Source organism: Pseudopodoces humilis, chromosome 2 (assembly GCF_049639895.1).
Source record: "Pseudopodoces humilis isolate 2021_Gansu_Grassland_sample_001 chromosome 2, ASM4963989v1, whole genome shotgun sequence".
Classification (NCBI taxonomy): Eukaryota; Metazoa; Chordata; class Aves; order Passeriformes; family Paridae; genus Pseudopodoces; species Pseudopodoces humilis.
The window spans coordinates 85,271,471-85,288,498 of NC_142201.1; the positions used below are offsets into that span (position 1 = coordinate 85,271,471).

General features: G+C 50.9%; 1 protein-coding gene across 1 annotated transcript in view; it reads right to left on the reverse strand.

Annotated features, from left to right (window-relative positions):
- CAPN5 (calpain 5) overlaps positions 1–15,760 on the reverse strand; it is a 51,695-nt gene extending 35,935 nt beyond the window's left edge. The window contains exons 1-2 of the mRNA XM_005531004.3: positions 15,653–15,760; positions 60–236 (exon numbers count right to left, since the gene is read on the reverse strand). Of these exons, the coding sequence (XP_005531061.1) occupies positions 60–221 (162 nt within the window). The 5' untranslated portion in view covers positions 222–236; positions 15,653–15,760. The remainder of the gene's footprint in view (positions 1–59; positions 237–15,652) is intronic.
- Positions 15,761–17,028: the final 1,268 nt, after the last annotated feature.

The window sequence follows — 17,028 nt, forward strand, 5'->3', positions numbered from 1 at the left end:
GCCTGAGAGCAGAGATGGTAGAAAGCAGTGCTGAGGGGCAAAGGGATGGGTGCACTTACTTTGGGTCGCTTCCACTGGATGCCCTGGATCCTTGACTTGTAGAAGAGCGAGTCGTCGTTGGCAGGGAAAAGCGGATCCTCGAAGAGCTGCTTCCGCCGCTGGCACTCCTTCTTCAGAGAGGCGTAGCGCTGGTTCTCGTACGGCTTCACTGAGGAAAACATCCTTCCCCACCGGCTCTGGAGGACAGGCAGAGCAGGAATGAGACGGGGCACGGTCTGGCCAGCGACACCCAGTCCTCCTCTGCAGCATCTGAGTGGCAGCACCAAGACACCGTGGCTGAAGACAACCACCTCAGAGCTTGAGTGCACCCTGTTGATCCCCTGGGGCTGGGACTCCCATTTACCCCCCCCAAGCTGGCCAAACAACACCAAACCAGGCATAGTAGTAGATAATAACTGGTGTCCTTCTTCTTAACAAATTTGTAACTCGTTTGGGAAAAACACAGCCCTCAGAGGCAAAGGAGGAAAAGACATCCCCTGCAAGATGAGTTTAGGGCTGAGCCCTACCCACAGCACCCCTACCACAGAGCCTCAGCTCACAAAATCGTGTGCATTTCATGATTTTGTCAGAGACGCCAATTTCTCAGCAGACTTTATCAGATCAGGTTTTAATTAAAAAAAAAGGTCTCCTGGCAGAGCACCACATGTTTCTGGATTAATTATTCTTTCCTGACAAGTGTCTTGCTTCCAGGGCAGAGATGTGAATTTAACAATCCAGACAACAGCAGGAAACCATTGGTCAAATGCCTCCCAGAGAGAGATCAGCACCTCTCCGTCACTGCTCCATCACCCCTGCCTTTTGGTCACTGGGTACCAACCCCTTTGCTTAGGCACAAGGAAAAGGGATGCTCTGCATAATTCCCCAGTGCCTAATCACAGACTTTTTTCAAAACTCCTTCCCTAAAGTTTCTCTGTATTTATTTATAACAGCCACGTTCAATCCTTATCTCTCCCCAAAATGGGATGTTCTTTTTCAAAAACTTCATTAGTGACCTCAGTCTGGAAACATCTAGTGTAGATTCCTGAAGAAATGGGAACATGTGTGACACATAACCATGGAAGCATGGAATCATTCAGGTTGGAAAAGACCTCTGAGATCACCTGTGCCAATCACTAACCCAACCCTTCCAAGTCCACCACTAAAGCACATCCCTAAGTGACATAATCCCAGCTTTGGTCTCCAGCATGGTAAAACTAAGGGTGCCCCATCGAGTGTGTGGATGCTTCCAGCATGCTGACCTCTCATCCCTCCTAGTGAGACATATAGAAACCACATGCTTGTTGTGGTATCATAAAACGTGGTGGAATAATGAAATTGCAATAATGCCTGACTGGAAGCAGCTAATTTGTAAACATCCAAAATCCCAAGGATTATATGATCACTTATGGTTGGCATCAATTTAAGTAGCATTGTCACTTCCCTTGTTAATGAACCACTAGGATTAGCTGAAGTAAAGTAGGTGTCTGAGAGCTAAACTAATGCCCATTCTGATGCTCCAGGAGCATTGCTCACCCAGCCAGCCTTCTCTCCTCTGGGAGAGACAAAAACACTTCACTTATGGAAAGCTGAATAGCAAAGCACAGGTTTTAATTGACAACATTTATCAGCTTGATTAGCAGCACAAGTGCTCATCACTCAGTGCTTAAGTGAACCCAAAATAATCCCCTTGCTGACTGCTCCACAGGTCTGTGCTACTGAGGAGGAGTTGTGAAAGCAGCTCCTGGGGATTTTCTCCCTCCTGTCAGTACCAGATGCTACAAAGAGGCCCAAGTGCTTCACCTGCCCTCAAAAAAGCCTTAAAAATAAATAGCCTGATATAAACCCCCAAGTAATTCACCAAATTTACTCCTTTTGGAAAGGCTGACAGCCTCATTGAGCAGCCAGGGGATGCACCCAGTACTCCAATCCACCCTGCTATGAGGGCCAGGGAAGGCACTAGCCTTCAGATGTCCAGCAGAGGAAGGTGGTGAAAAATAAGGGAGATGTACCCAGGGAGGTAATGAGGACACCCCGGCACTGAACAAGCTCCTTTTGAGTGACAATCAGGCCAAGACTTTCACAGTGGTAACACTCACTGCTACACAGGGAAAGCAGCAGTGCTGGGAAGGGATGGCTGGCAACTGCCTTCTGCAGGAATACACTGGGCTGAGAGAGGAGGGAGATGCTGTTAGCTGATATGCAAGATTAATTGCTTGGACTGGTGCATGAACTGGGCTGAGACACGAAAGGACATTTCCACAGGAAGCTGTGCAGAAAGAACCAGCAAGATTAGAAAGGGAGTCTGGAAAGGAGGGGAGGAGGGAGGTCTGGTGCCTTTCTAAAAGCCATGCTCAAGTTAAAGGCAGGAGTTTTGGGTGTAACGTAGGAGATGCTGGGTGCTGCTCTGCAGCCTGTACTGTGGCCAAGGGCTGGCACTTGGCTGCTCATTCATAAAATTACTGCTACACCCTGCAGCTTGGAGCTGTGCTTTCCAATGATGCCTGCAACACTGACTTTCACAAGGCACCCTGGGCAATGTCCATCCCGGTGAGAACGGGACCGCAGTCATCTCAGCCAAGGAGTTCCAGCCTTTCTGATGGCCAAATTCTCCTGAATTTTTGCCCTGCTATCCCACCCTACAGTGGCTGTCACCTTGCCAGCCATCTGTCCTCGCTGCAGGGCTACTCTCACATGACAGTGTGTAGATGGATTTGAGTTGCAAAGGAAATGGCAAGCAGAAGGGGAAGGGATACTGTTCAGGATCATTCAGAAAAATAAACAAATTAAAAAAAAAAAAACACCTTGCAAAATAATTAAAAGGAAGGGGCAGAGGGAATGTTCTTAGGGCAGTGTTAAAATTCATTACTCTCTCTAATTTGCAGCATTTCATGCTTACCAGGCTGAACTTCACCTCTGCCACATTAAAATGCCCAAAGGCTGTCTAATTACTCTTTGCCTTCTTGGACCAAGCTCAGATGCTCCAGGAGCACAGGAACTGGATGTTTTCATGCCTGATTTGAAGTAACAACCCTACATATTATTTTTATATATCATTGCATATGCATTTGTTTGCATGTGGGCAGGGAGGGGAATCTGCACTCACCACTCTCAGCATGAATTTTTACAAACAGTGGTCTGATCCCAACCTCAGTCCTGCCACGAAGGAGTTAAACAAGAAACTACTTTGCTGGAAGACTGAGCCAGACTTATGACTCAGGGGTGTTGTGGGCTCCCCTTTTCACCTCCAGCATCATCCAGGTGCTCCAGCTCCTGCCAGCTGGTAAGAGACACAGCTCTAAGAACTGCAGTAGGGAGAAGGATTGAAAGCGTTTGCGTTGGCCAGGACCAAATACCTGCTGAAAGGCTCTTCCTTCCTCCCCTCCAAACATCTTTCTCTCCTTGACTTCCAGCTCAGAGGCTTCCCAGGTGGCTGGCATGGGCTCACCAAGCTTGCGTTATCGTAAGGCTGCAGCCTGGCCAGGAGCAAAGCCTCCTTGCTTGTAGATCCTACAGCAGTCTGCCTCCAGGTCAGACAAAACACTTTGTTCTAAAGCACAGGATCTGCTGCCCTTCAGCTCTGTTCCCACTAGACAGGAGAGGGCTTTGATATCACATTGCAAAAGCACAGGATCGGCCAAGAAGACGGAGCAGGAACCAGGCATGTGATTGCGCACTCCTCAACCAGGTGCAATGTTACGGGGCTCAGCAGTGGGGTGCTCAGAACAGCAGGCAGGCTTTTTCTAAATATGTTATTTAAATAATTAAACACAGTCCTTGGGTGTTTCTATTGACAGACACGTGGCAGTACCAGGGTTATTCTTTCACCACCTACCAACACAAAAGCCCAGCTAAGCAGAGGAAACGCTGTCGATGCAAGGAGAGCTTTACACACTGCTTCTTCAGGACCCAGGGAAGAAGGAGTTGAATTGTTACTCACTGTTTACACTGAACACAAGACAAGCACTCCACACCTCTTGGCCAACAACTCTATGTCAACCATGAAGAAAAAAGCCTCAAGTCATCTTAGTCATAGAATGGTTTGGGTTGGAAGGTACCTTCAAGATCCTTTAGTTCCAACCCTCCTCATAGAGCTCCTGTGGGCAACCTGTGCCATTCCCAAAGCCCTTTCCCACTCCCAGCTGTGCATTCACCATAGCTTTGCTTTGGACCCCAAATGGCACAGCCCAGAGCCAGAAGCACAGTGCAGCATCCTGCATTAGCAATGTCCATGAGGAGGGGAAGCTGAAACCGCACTGATGGAAATTAGAAAACAAGACATCATTTCTTCTCAAATTGACTGCGGTTAACCAGGGAAGCTAATTCCCATGGGAAGTTACAGATAGCTTGTGTCCAGATGTTTTTGAGCACAGTTGGACATCTTTACAGAGCTGCTGCTTTAGCCAAAATGCAAATTACTGAACATTTACAGTGGTTACTTGCTGAAACAAGACTGTTGAAGAACACAGCACTGAACATCCCCTTCTGGCCTTTATCTCTTTTCTTCATCAGGTCATATATCTGTTCTCATTTAAGAGCTAAAAGCTTTGCCTAGGCTAAAGGAGAAATAATAATTTTTACTCTTAATTATGTTTATATCAAGCTCCGATTTTAATCAGTGATTTTCTACAGCACAGATGGCATCCAAACCAGGACACCTTAACATGGCATCTTTCAGCCTGAGGGTTAATCTTGCATGAGCAACCACAGGGACTAGCTGCTCCCCCTCAGAAATTCAGTGCAGTGGATTTAGCCCCAAAAAACATCCTGATGGGGCTGAGGGCTGTTTGTTTTAAGTGAGTAAGCCCTCTAGCTTTTTGCAAACATACAAGTACAGCAAATGCTCCCTGATGAATCCTCCTCCTCCATGGAGCAAGAAAAAGCATCACTCTTCCTCTGCAGAGATCCTGCTCCCTTCTGCAAAGCACTCCAAGACCTGCAAAGGAAGTTGCTGTCTAACAGCTGGCTATTACTGAAAATAAACTAAAAAAAAATGTCCTTTTGACAAGGGCATGTAGTGATAGGACGATCTGGAATGGCTTTAAACTGAAAGGGAGCAGGTTTAGATTTGATATCAGGAAGAAAACCTTTCTTGTGAGGGAGGTGAGACACTGGCAGAAGTTGCCCAGAGAAGCTGTGCATATCCCATCCCTGGAAGCGTTCAAGGCCAGGCTGGATGGGGCTTGGAGCAACCTGGTCTAGTGGAAGGTGTCCCTGCCCATGGCAGGCGGTTGGAATGAGAAGGTCTTTAAGGTACTTCCAACCCAAACCATTCTACAGTTGTATGAATCGAGATCAATCTCCCATTAAAAAGCGTATTTGCACCCAGGCCAGGGAAAGGGTGGGGTCACACATCCTGGCAGAAAGCTACTGCAAGTGACTCCATATCACCAGAACACGCCTGGCTGTCAGCATCTGCACAAAATCAACTGGAGATAAGATGCCACATTTGGAGGCTGTTTCCGGCAATGCACAGTGATTTTTATCATTCTTGCTTTATTTCCTCTGGATTTTTTTCCACCAGAACATTACTCCTTTATTGCTTAACAGCAAGATGACAGCACAGGGAGAGATGTAGCCAGCCAGCAGGTCTGCATGTATGTATGTATGTGCAGGATTAGGATATTTTCTTCCATGGAAGGCCAGGGTTAACAGGAAGGTCTGGGCATCCTTGAATGCCCATCTCCTTTGGAAGCCAGCGGGGTGTGCTGACCAGGAGCTCCCTTTCTGCTTGGATGACTCACACTGGGACAGAGGCCTTTCACTGGGAGTTCCTCATTCCTTGCAGCTATGAGTCACCATTTGCAAACACAGTCAGATGTTGGAGCTGCAGAAGAAAAGGCAGCCCCACTCTGAGAACACTCTCATAACCCCGTGCTGGCTCCAGCTCTGCCTGGCCAGAGCTTTGTACACAAGTCGAGCTTGTGGCACCAGCCAGACTGGCCCTTCCCCCAGCACAGACTCTAAGATCAGATGGGACCAGGATACATGTCTAAAGGCATCCTGACACAGAAGGAGTAACAAGCTCAAAGCAAAGCTAGTGGCAGCATCTCCCACTGGATCAGAAAATGCAGGAGGCTGGAGGGATGCAGGAATAGCAGGGAGAGGGATGGAACAACAGCAAAAGGTGGTGGCAGAAGTACAGACCCAAAAGCAGTGTGAAGAGCAAGGCAGTAACATACCACCAGCCAGCCAGCCTTGCTCTAGGGAAAGCAGAGACCTGATGAATATATTCAGCACTCAGGGTCCAGCTCACCCCAATCCACTCACTGTGTGGGGAGAACACAGAAGCTAAGTTTTGGGTACCTTCCACGTGCTGTTTGGGCCCTCTTCCAGCATCACTGATTGTGTGAAACACCAGCAATGTGTTGGGCTTGTTTCCCAGGCCACAGCAGGGTTAATAACCCTTGGAGATCAGCAGGAGTTGCAGGACAAGTAACAAAAGGTGAATTAATGGGCTTTGCCGATGCCAAGTCCCTGGAGACAGCCATGACTTCACTAACCCCTCGTGCATCAGCACACCGTGACCCTGGTTAATAATTGTAAGGAGCAGCACAGAGTGCCAGCAACACCAAAGCACTCCCAGGCTCACTCAGCAGCCGGTGCAGCCTCCAAAAAAACACCTTTGTGCGGGAGAAGGCAGGAACCTTCCTCAGCACATGACACTGCTCATGCAGAGCAGGTTTTCAGGCACTGGAAAAATACAACCTAGGAAGAGCAGACTCACACATACAGAACTGAACTACCTGCACCTATGGCCATCCAGCCACATGGCAGAGGAGAGGGAGAGGGAGAGGGAGAGGGAGAGGGAGAGGGAGAGGGAGAGGGAGAGGGAGAGGGAGAGGGAGAGGGAGAGGGAGAGGGAGAGGGGAGAGGGAGAGGGAGAGGGAGAGGGAGGGGGAGAGGGAGAGGGAGAGGGAGAGGGAGAGGGAGAGGGAGAGGGAGAGGGAGAGGGAGAGGGAGTTATCTTTGCAGGATTGGACTGAGAATGTATTTTTATAATTTATTCAGTGTTTTTAATTGAACAGCTATACCAGCTCCTTTCAAACCCTGTCACACTGACTCCACTGGAAGCCTTGTGCCACATCAATATGCTCACACTGGTTTTCTTGCTAGGTGGGCTAAAATATTATGGTCTAAGGGCAGGCCTGTACCTTTATGAGGTGGACAGAGGGAAGGGCAGAAGAGTCACAAGGTATTGCTTGGTGTACCCATGTGAGCCTTTCTCTTGGGCATTACAGGTCACAGAGGTGCTTATTTAAGAGGTTGAGGAACTGGAAAATTCATTCAGAAAACTCATCATTAGTGCAGATAAAATGCAGCACGTCTCCATGCAAATGCTCTGCCTTCAATAGCTTCCGCAGCCTCTGGGATGATTAAAGCAATTGAACTTCAAACGATGCACAGAGACGCATTCGGGAGGAGCAGAAGAGATAACGGGGCTGCAGCTACTCCGTAGGAGAGTGAGGAGAGACAGCTGGACCCTTCAAGATCATCCCTCCCAGCCTAGCTGTGATGTTTGTCCTTCTGGCTGATCCAGAGCACCTTTCCTGCAGCTTCAGCCCTGATCACAACATGCTCTGTCTGGAAGTGTTCATGGCGAGGATGGATGGGGATTTGAGCAAGTTGGTCTAGTGGGACGTGTCCCTGCTGATGGCAGAGTGCTGGAATGAGATGGCCTTCAAGGACCCTCCCTACCCAAACCATTCTGTGATTCTATAACAACACCATCCCCAAGGCAATGGGTTTCTTCTCTCTCCATCACCTTCACCCCTTGCTGCAGACAGAGCCCAAAACTCTGTCCTAACTGAGGCCTGGAGGTACAATCAAGTCCTTCAGGTCTCCTCTTGAGAGAGGCCATTGCAGAAATGTATTCCTTGACCTGCTCTGCTTCAAGCAGGACACGATCATCTCCTGCAACTCCAGCTGATGGGGGCACCCCACTGCTTCTGACAGCAGGCTCCACACCACAGGCCCTGCCCCAGCCCGACGGCTGCTGGCCTCAGGTCAGGCCTCACACCTCTGCCAAGATTCCCAACTTTTGCTAATAAACAATTTTAGGATTTTTTTCTTTGAATAAAACCTGAATAAAACACTCTGATCCACTTCTGACTTGGCTCCTCCTTGTTCAGTTTTCTCTTTTGATAGTCCCTCAACCCCCTTGCCAGTCACTTCCCGAAACCCATATCCTATAAATCCCAAAGCCACAACAGCAAATATCAGACCACATCTGGGTACTGACTGATAAGAACATTCTTATTGTCTGTAAAACTTTCAGGATTGCCCAGCAAGATCTGCTATTTTAAAATTTAATTTTACCTCCGTTTCCCTCTGTCTTAAACGAATTTTTCTTTCTGTGACTATTCTAAAGCATCATGAGCACAAAAGTCGTATTTAAAGGCTTGCAGCAACTGATAGTGCTTTTGAACAGACCTCTCTTAGGCAGACTGGACCACCTCAAATCTGAGATTTATCAGAAATCTTTATTACTGGATCCACTCAGTTCTTACAAGCTGAAAGGTCTGAACACAAGTTCCCACTGCCTTAATTTGAGCTCTTCAAGCTGTTTCCGCCTTGGATGCAGCAACTCCTCCAACCTCCAGCCAGCTTCCCACCACCATTATTCCTTCATTTCAGCAGTGCTGGCCTTCTCTAAACACAGAAGTAAAACAGAAGTAAGAGTTTGCCATACAACCCTTGGAGCAAAAGGCTGCTGCTTTCCCCAAGCAGGGACTGGACATTAGCTTTCCTCCTCCTCCAGGGAGATGGATACAGGTCACAATGCTGAGTGCTGCATGTTTTCTCCACTCAGTGTCCCAGATCACAGAGTAAGGGAATGGTTTGGGTGAGAAGGGATCTTAAAGGCCACAAAAAGTCCAACACCTTCTGCCATGGACACATACAACCTCTCACTTTTCAGTGGGGATTCCTCCTCTTATGAAGACCTTTTGCTTTGCTGCAGCCCAGCGTGACTGGTGCTTGCTCCTGCTACCATGGTTGGCAGCCAGACCCATCACCCTGCTCTCACCCAAACAAGAATGCCTATCACCGCTCTGATGCCTGCCTGGATTCTCTGCATGGCCTGGCTTGTCTTCAGGAGGTAGCTCAGAGCATGTGCCTAACCCACACTGAGCAGCAGGCAGGAGAATGTGGGCTGAGCACAGCACTCTGGGATCAGGATTGAGCCCTCTCCTCCTTCCCCAGACATTACCCTGCCACAAGTCCTTGCTCTGTGTCTCTTTAGACACTCTCATGTGGCAGCAGCTCTGAGCTGGAGCAGTGAGTTGCAGAGTAGGTATGAGATGTACCCAGTGACACAAGTGGGAGTTTCACTCCCCTGCAGGGGACAGAAAGCTGACACAGCCCCGTGTTAGATGCAATAAATCACCACTCTCCTGCATGAAGACCTGCCAGGATCCAAAGGCAACACTTGCTGGGCAAGCAGCCAGCAGCCACCATCCCCATCCTGCACTCATGCAGCTGTGGTGGTCTGGCTCTGAAAAAGTAGAGTCTGCAGCTTTTATCAAATCAAGGCTTCCCTTTGCTCAGCAGAGAAATCACCTCCCTTAATCACCCCTAAGCAATCCTCACAGTATTTACAAATGCTCAGACGACTGGTAGAACCAGCTCTTCAAGGATTTGGGAGCAAGGAGCCTGCAAATATTTCATAGGAAGCTTCTGATTACTAGGGTGTGCCTTAGAAAAAATAAAACAAATGAACCCCAAACCCTGAGAGACAAACAGACATGCATCCTTCATCTCTATAAAGGACTGGAGGAAATGGTGGAACAGCCCAGGAGGGGCTGTGAAGGAATGGAGTCAATCAGAGGCACCACGCATCCTGCAGCTTGCAGTCAGGGGAGCTCAAACCAGCGGAAATGTGATGAAAACTGGGACGGAGGGTGCTCACGGCAAGGGAGGCATGCCTTTTGCCACCCAGAGAAATCACTGTATGGATTATTTGGAGATGTAGCAAAACCACTCCAGCAACAGCCACAAAAAAACAGTGCATCATGGTTTAAGGGAAGGTAATGCAGGAGCAGAGCTGGAGCTTTGCCCTTTTCACCTGGAGCTCAGAGACCTGCCTGTCATGCTGCAGCTAATTCTGTGTAGAATCCTGACGGTAAAAGCATGGCCCTGCCCTGGTCTGCTGCAACCTATGTCCAGGTTCCAAGATAAACCTCAAAGGAATCAACTAGGGCTGCAGTCTTCCTCATGTAAGGATGAGCTGCAGCTAGGCAAGGAGAAAATGTCATAGAATCACAGAACCATAGAAAGGTTTGGGTTGGAAAAGACCTTAAAATTATCTAGTTCCAACCCCTCTGCCACAAAACATCTTTCAGTAGACCAGGTTGCTCAAAGCCCCATCCAACCTGGCCTTGAACACTGCCAGGGATGGGGCACCCAAAGCTTTTATGAGCAGCCTGTGCCAGTGCCTCACCGCCCTCACAGGAAAGAATTTCTTCCTACCATCTAATCTAAACCCACCCTCTGCCACTTTGAAGCCATTCCCCCTTGTCCTATCTCTCCATGCCCTTGAAAAGTCTCAGCTCTTCTGCAGCCCCTTTATGTTCTAGAATGTGCTCTAAGGTCTCCTTGAAGCCTTCTCTCCTCCAGGCTGAATAATTCCAATTCCCTCAGCCTGTTTTCACAGTGGATGGAGGTGGTCCAGCCCTCTGACTGTCCTCATGGCCTCTTCTGGTGCCTTTCCAAGACATCTGTCTTCTGCTGGGGGCCACGATAAGCTGAGACTTACCCTGCATGGTATGGAGAAGGACCCCTCTCCCACAAATCATTTCAGAGCTTCCCATTAAGGTTTCCAGCCTCCCAGCATGGGGCAGACTTAAGGTGGTTGGGATGCTTTATAGTCCCCTCTCCCTTTAACCTTTGTTGCCAATGGATGGAAGTCACAGGACAGAGCAGAGCTGATGTTCAGATGGATGGTGGAAGGACTAAAACTGGTTCTTCCCGCACAAGGGCAAGCCAAGGGGCGGGGAGATCTCTTCTCTGCCAGAGGAGTATTTTAAGGCAAAATGCATCAAAGTGTTATTGAATTGGGACATAAAAGCTGCAGGCAGGGGCTGAGGAGTTCAGTCCAGCCCCTCTGAAGGGCTGGACCAGGCCCAAAGGAGCCAGTCTCTGACCTAGATGCTGCAAACCCCGCGGGCTCCCAGCACGGCTTTGCAGGGGTATCATCTGTCACATCTCCAGTCCAGGAAGATACCCAAAGCATGAGGATCTGCAATATTGGCTGAAAAACCAATGCATCGAGCAGAAAAGCAAAAACTGTGAAGTCTCCTTGGCCACAGAGCGTGGAGCAGAAAGGATTTGCTCCCAGAGCAGGTGAAAAACTCAATGGCAACTATTCCTATTTCCCTCCACGACCTAAAGAAGTCACCCCTCTGTCAAAGGGGTGCCTCCTACAGTATAAGCCAATTTAGGAGGAATAAGGTACAGATGAAAAGTCTCCATGGTGTGAAAGGGAGAGCTGAGAGCAGGTAAAGGGTTAATGCTTCCAGACAGATGCTTGACTGGTGAAAAACATAGCTTTCATGAAGCCACTGGATCTGTGTCCATTTTCTGCAGTGCCAAGAGCCTGACCCTTTCTCCCTGGGTAATCAACTGGAAGTGAGCAGAGCCAGAGTAATCACTGCCCCCCATTCCCCACCCATGACACTGCCCTCGGGGCTGAGAGATGCAGGAGCACTGTCTGGCCCGGAGCAGGACAGCACAAGCCCACTGTCAAGGCTTTGTGCCCCACAGCCCCTCAGAAGAGCAGTGAAGGCGAAGGCATGGAGACATAAGTAAATAAATGGTGCCCAAGTGTGCCCTGCACCACCCCAGCACGAGTACAGGACAGCAAACACCTCTGTGTGGGCTGAGGAGGCTTCTCTGGAAGGGGCATCACCTCTGGACATCTGCAGAGAAAGGACTTGACACCTCTGGAGATTAGTGAGGAGAGAGAGAGAGAGCGCCTGATCCCAGCCTTCAAGGCACAGCTGCATCCTTCTCCTTCTCTCTATATTAACCTGATGCTGCCCTGCTTGGAGAAAGCATTAGGAGAAGAATCTTGGCATCTCTGGACAGCCAAAAATATCCAATAATTAATGCACAAGCGTGAGCAGATTTAGAGGATGCACCCGTTCTTCGTATCATCATACCCCAGCACGAATGCTGTCTAAATCTCCTCTTGGGATCAGAGCCAAAGCCTTCTTTATAGCATGGATGCTTTGTTATTAATCCATGCAGGAAAGGGAGAGATGGATTCATTTTTTTGAGGCATAATCAAAGACAAAAAATTATCTCAGCTGGGCTTCATCTGCTACATGGCTGGTCTGCTCTGGTCCCCCATCAGGAAGATGGTGAGACCTGCTTGGCTAACACAGCCCTTCCCAAAGGAGACAACAAGACAGGCTGTCTGGACCACAGGGTCCCGGCCTCCTACACTGACAAATGCTAAGACCTCCTTATATCACAGCCAAGCACCTTGCAAGAGAGGTGATGTGCTCTAATTCACACTCTCCCACTCTCCTCTGATGTTGCACAGTTGCAGAGCCTCTAGATAAGCCTCCTAAGCTAAACTGAATGAATTCACACCCCAGCACCAACACTGCCCCCAGTTTAAATCGCTCTTCTGCCTGCCTGGAGCTCACCCCTCGGATGTATTTGGAGTCAGCAAGCACATCCCCTCTCTGCCTTTGTTTCGCTGGGCTTTTATAGCCTCGTATAATAGCTCTCCATCCCTCTGAGCAGCTTCAGAGCCCTTTTCCCTGCACCTGCTCCAGGCTGAGTTAATCCCTCTCAAGCACCAGATCGAAGAGCCTGGTCCTCCCACGTTAACTCTTCCGTACCCATGTCCCACAAACACCCTCTGCCTATTTCCCTTTGCCTTTTTGCAATGCTCCCAGGGGCATCCAGGACCAAAACAGCCCTGAACCCCCAGCCTCAGCTACCCCAGTATGATTCAATCCCTGAACACGGCACAAAGCCCAGACATAGTGTGCCCCACTGCACAAGCTGGTATACAACTTAGGGGACATCCCCACAGCCTGGAGCCCCTCCTCGAGCTCAGGTGGTCCCCTCTGGCTGAGCACCTCATCCACCTCTCAGCTTGGTATCGCAGGCGAATCTCGGCATGAAAAATGAGAATGAGCTCAGATCCTCCCTTAAAGGCTTTAAGCAGATTTAAGCTCTGCTGCGTGGGCTTAATCTGTCCAGCAGTGCCCTCTGTCATCTCCCCCAGCCCCCCTCTGCAGAAATCCTCTCCACTGACAAACTCCCATATGCACCATGTAAACTGCTCGTACATCCAGGTAAAGGAGACCCAGAGCATCTCCTTTCCCTAAAAATGAGAGCACAGCTACAGGTCAGTCCTCTTCAGTAATAGTTCTGGGTTTCTATCTCCCTCCACCTCAGAGGCTTGAGAATACCCACGGTAGCTGTCCATCACCAGCTGAAAGCTTCCTTGAACAGAAAATGCCATTCATGGTGGGCACAGCAGCTGGGCAGGGATTTTCCTGGGCTTGTGGCCATATCAAAGCCACATCTGAGTCATTTTACACAAGGACTGGGGTGCTGATGGCAGGGAGCAGGGTGGACTCGAGTCTGCCACAAACCTCCTGAGTGCCTTGGTCATGTCACTTTGCCCCTATTTCATGTGTCACTGCTTTTCAGATGGCATTATTCCTTCTGCGTGTCACCGTGGTGTCCTAACAACGTGACAAAGGCACTTGACTTCTACTCTGAGCAGGGCCTGCTAGAGCAAGTCCTGCTGGCTTCCTCAAAACCTGCTTTTCCTTTCGCTCACTTTTCCTTTTTGACTTGATCCTTAATTCTGGTGCCAAGTAGAAAGTTTTTCCCAACCAGTTCTGGCACATGGCTGCTGGCAAGCACCAGCCACTGAGCGAGCCAGCCCCCTTGCACACAGCAGCACCTGTGCACACACACCCATTGCAGGAGGGGCTTAGACCTCACATCCCACTCCTAAGGGTAGAGAAAGGGTTTCTGAAAGAGCATCCCTCACTCCCCTCTTGGGTTTTACAACCCTGGGTCATGGGATGGAGCTGAGCCCCAGGTGATTCATATGAAAGAATTGCTCAAATAAGTAGGAGGCAGCTGATGTTCCTGGGAAGGTTAGGGGAAATAGATCCCACCAGGACACATGTGCCTGTAGCAATATGTTGCACCGAGCAGGAGCTAAGTGGTGAGCACTTGGATGAGGCTCTGCACCTCCATCCATGCCTGACTCTGCTGCTTTTCCTCTGTCCCAGTCCTTGCTGCCCCAAGGATGCTGCCAACAGCTGATACCTGCTCTCACCTGTATCCCAAGATTTGTTCCTCCTCAATCCACTGCCAGCCAGCTTCCCTGCACTTTGGGCTACCCACTACCCATGTACAGAGCCAGGGGTGAGAGATGCAGCTCCAGGGACCCCACACTGCCTTCCCGCCAGTATAACACCGGTTCAGCACGCTTGGAACCCAGGCTGACCCTGGCAGGAGGATCCTCAAAGATACGAGATGGGATGGAGATAAGAGGTGCCCTGGGGACAGCCTGCAGCATGGTCCTTGCTGGATGCAGAAGACAAGCAGCTGAGGATTTAAGAGCATTCTCCGTGACACACTGAGCTCGCTGCTCTGCTTCCAGCTCCATTTGCCGTGGCTGCGCTCCCCACCACAGCACCCAGGCAGAAATGGTAACTGGGGATAAATAACTGGTAATATACCCAAGCGTGACACAGGGTGGATCTACAGAGCCAGGCGTGCAGCCCACGCTCACCTGCAGCTACCAGTGTGGGAGGTGAGGGATAGAAGACCAGAGCCATAGCCAATGGGACACCCTCTGCTAGAAAGCACCAAGCTGGTGTCTTAAGCTCAAAATAACATTTTTCAGGGAAGGGAGAACAGGATGGGATTTTGGAAGTACAGATTCAAGCTCTGCTTAAAAACCCCAAAAGCCATCAGTCTCCTGCAGCCCAGCAGCAAATTAGCCCTTCTTTAGAGCAGGAGCTCTCTCTCGCCTTAACTTTCCAGGAGACTTTCTAAAAGCCCCTGCGTTTGTCCCAAAAAAAAAAAAAGAAAAACGGAACAAAGAACAATACTGAAACCTCAGGATTTTTTCTCAGCGCAGAAATCCTGCTCTCTAGCCAGCGCCGAGGCCTCGGTGCTTAAAGTTTCTGTCCAGCCTGGCTCCACAAGCTGAACCGGGGGCCAGCTGCGGGGTTTTAACCACCCGGGATGCAACTTTCCTACGCACCACGCCGAGTACCCCGACTTCCAGCACCCCCAAGCAGCAGCGCTCACAGCAGCGCTTGCTGAAGGCAAGGGCAGCAGCGTGCTCCGCGCAGGGGAGGAGGAGGAGGAGGAGGAGGGTGCCTTCTTCGGGCTTTTTCTCCCCAGGAACCCTTGACGCACCTCCGCGCTCACATACAAACACACGCAGCCCCTCACCCCGGCATGCAGCCGCCACCCGGTCCCCAAAGCCACAGGTGCCGCCGAGCATCCCCCGAGGACGCGGCGGGACCCCCGGGCGGGGCGCGGAGCCGTCCCCCCGCGGAGGGAGCAGCGGCGGGGCTGCAGGGACGAAGCCACCCTCTCCCGGGGCCGGGGCTCGCCTTACCTGCCCGGGGCTGGTGCCGCTGCCCGGTGCCGGTGCCGCCGCTCCGGGCGCGCCGCTGCCCGCAGCGCTTCGCCTCCCGCAAGCACCGCCCCGACGGGCGGGCCGGGAGCGCGCCTGCGCCCGGCACCGCGCCGGGTCCGAACCGGCACCGAACCGGCACCGGCTGCCGGGACGCGCGGCGGAACCGGCCTCTGCTGCCGCGAATGGCACCGGCAGCGAGGAGCGGGAATGGGAACCGGCACTGAGATCGGAAATGGGATCGGGGACTGGACAGCGAGCCGGCACCGGGAGCTCTCACAAGGAACGGGAACCGGCGCCGGAAACCGGCACTCCCCACTGCTGGGAGCTGTGGTCTCCACTGGGAATGGGGACCGGCACCAGCCGGTAGTGGGAAATGGGAACGGTGCCAGCTGGCGCTGGTCCAGGAGCTGGGGACCAGTCTGGTGTACTGGGAGCCCTGCTGGGAACCGGGATCCAGGTCCAACGTGCCCGGGCACCAAGACCTGGGATCACCCAGAAAATGGACCCATCACCTGGCACCGATCTGGGTAGGGAACAGGAATGGGGAAATGGGGCTGCCCTGACACCAGCAGCACCAGCTGGGAACTGAATCTGGGACCGGCACCCACATCCCTGGACACTGGTGCTAGCCACTGGGACCTTCCAAGCACTGGCACTTGGCCCAGCATTGCCCTAGCACTGAATAATAGGACGAGGTCCCACTGTCACTGCCTGGGACCTTCCCCTGGCACTGGGAACTGGAGCACCATGCACCACCACCAGCTGGGCCACCTAGACACCAGGGAGCTGGGAGGTGTTGGGATGTAACCCATGGAGAGTGCAGGGAAGAGTCTTCAAAGGTTGCAGGATTTGAGTGCAAAGGGCACATCCCCTGTAAGGAATAGCACAGGGCATGATCACAGAGGTTGAGGAGATGTGTTTTCTGGCCCAAGACCAAAGTGAATCCCCTTTTCTCTTTTGTAAGAGGGGAGCTGAGGCACTGGGAAGGGGGGGATCAAAGGCTGGGCATGCACTTGGCCCACCTGCATCCATGGAGGTCGATGTGCAACAGGCACAACGGGGCTGGTGATGGGGCCAAGGTGTCCAGACTGGTGGAAAGCTGTCCCAGCTTACAAAAAGACATTTAAGAGGGGAATTCCAAACAAGAGCCACACAAAAGCACTCATCCCCACCAGTGGGAAGGAACCAGTGAGGTTTTACAGACTCTCTGTCAGGGCAGCTCTGATCCGATGTGCTGACTTGACACACAAGTTTAATTGGTAGTGTTCATGGTTGATCATAATTTCAGCCAAAAATAGATGGCATGGGAAGAACAATTAAAGAAAACATTTGGAAGCTACAAGAATAAACTTCTC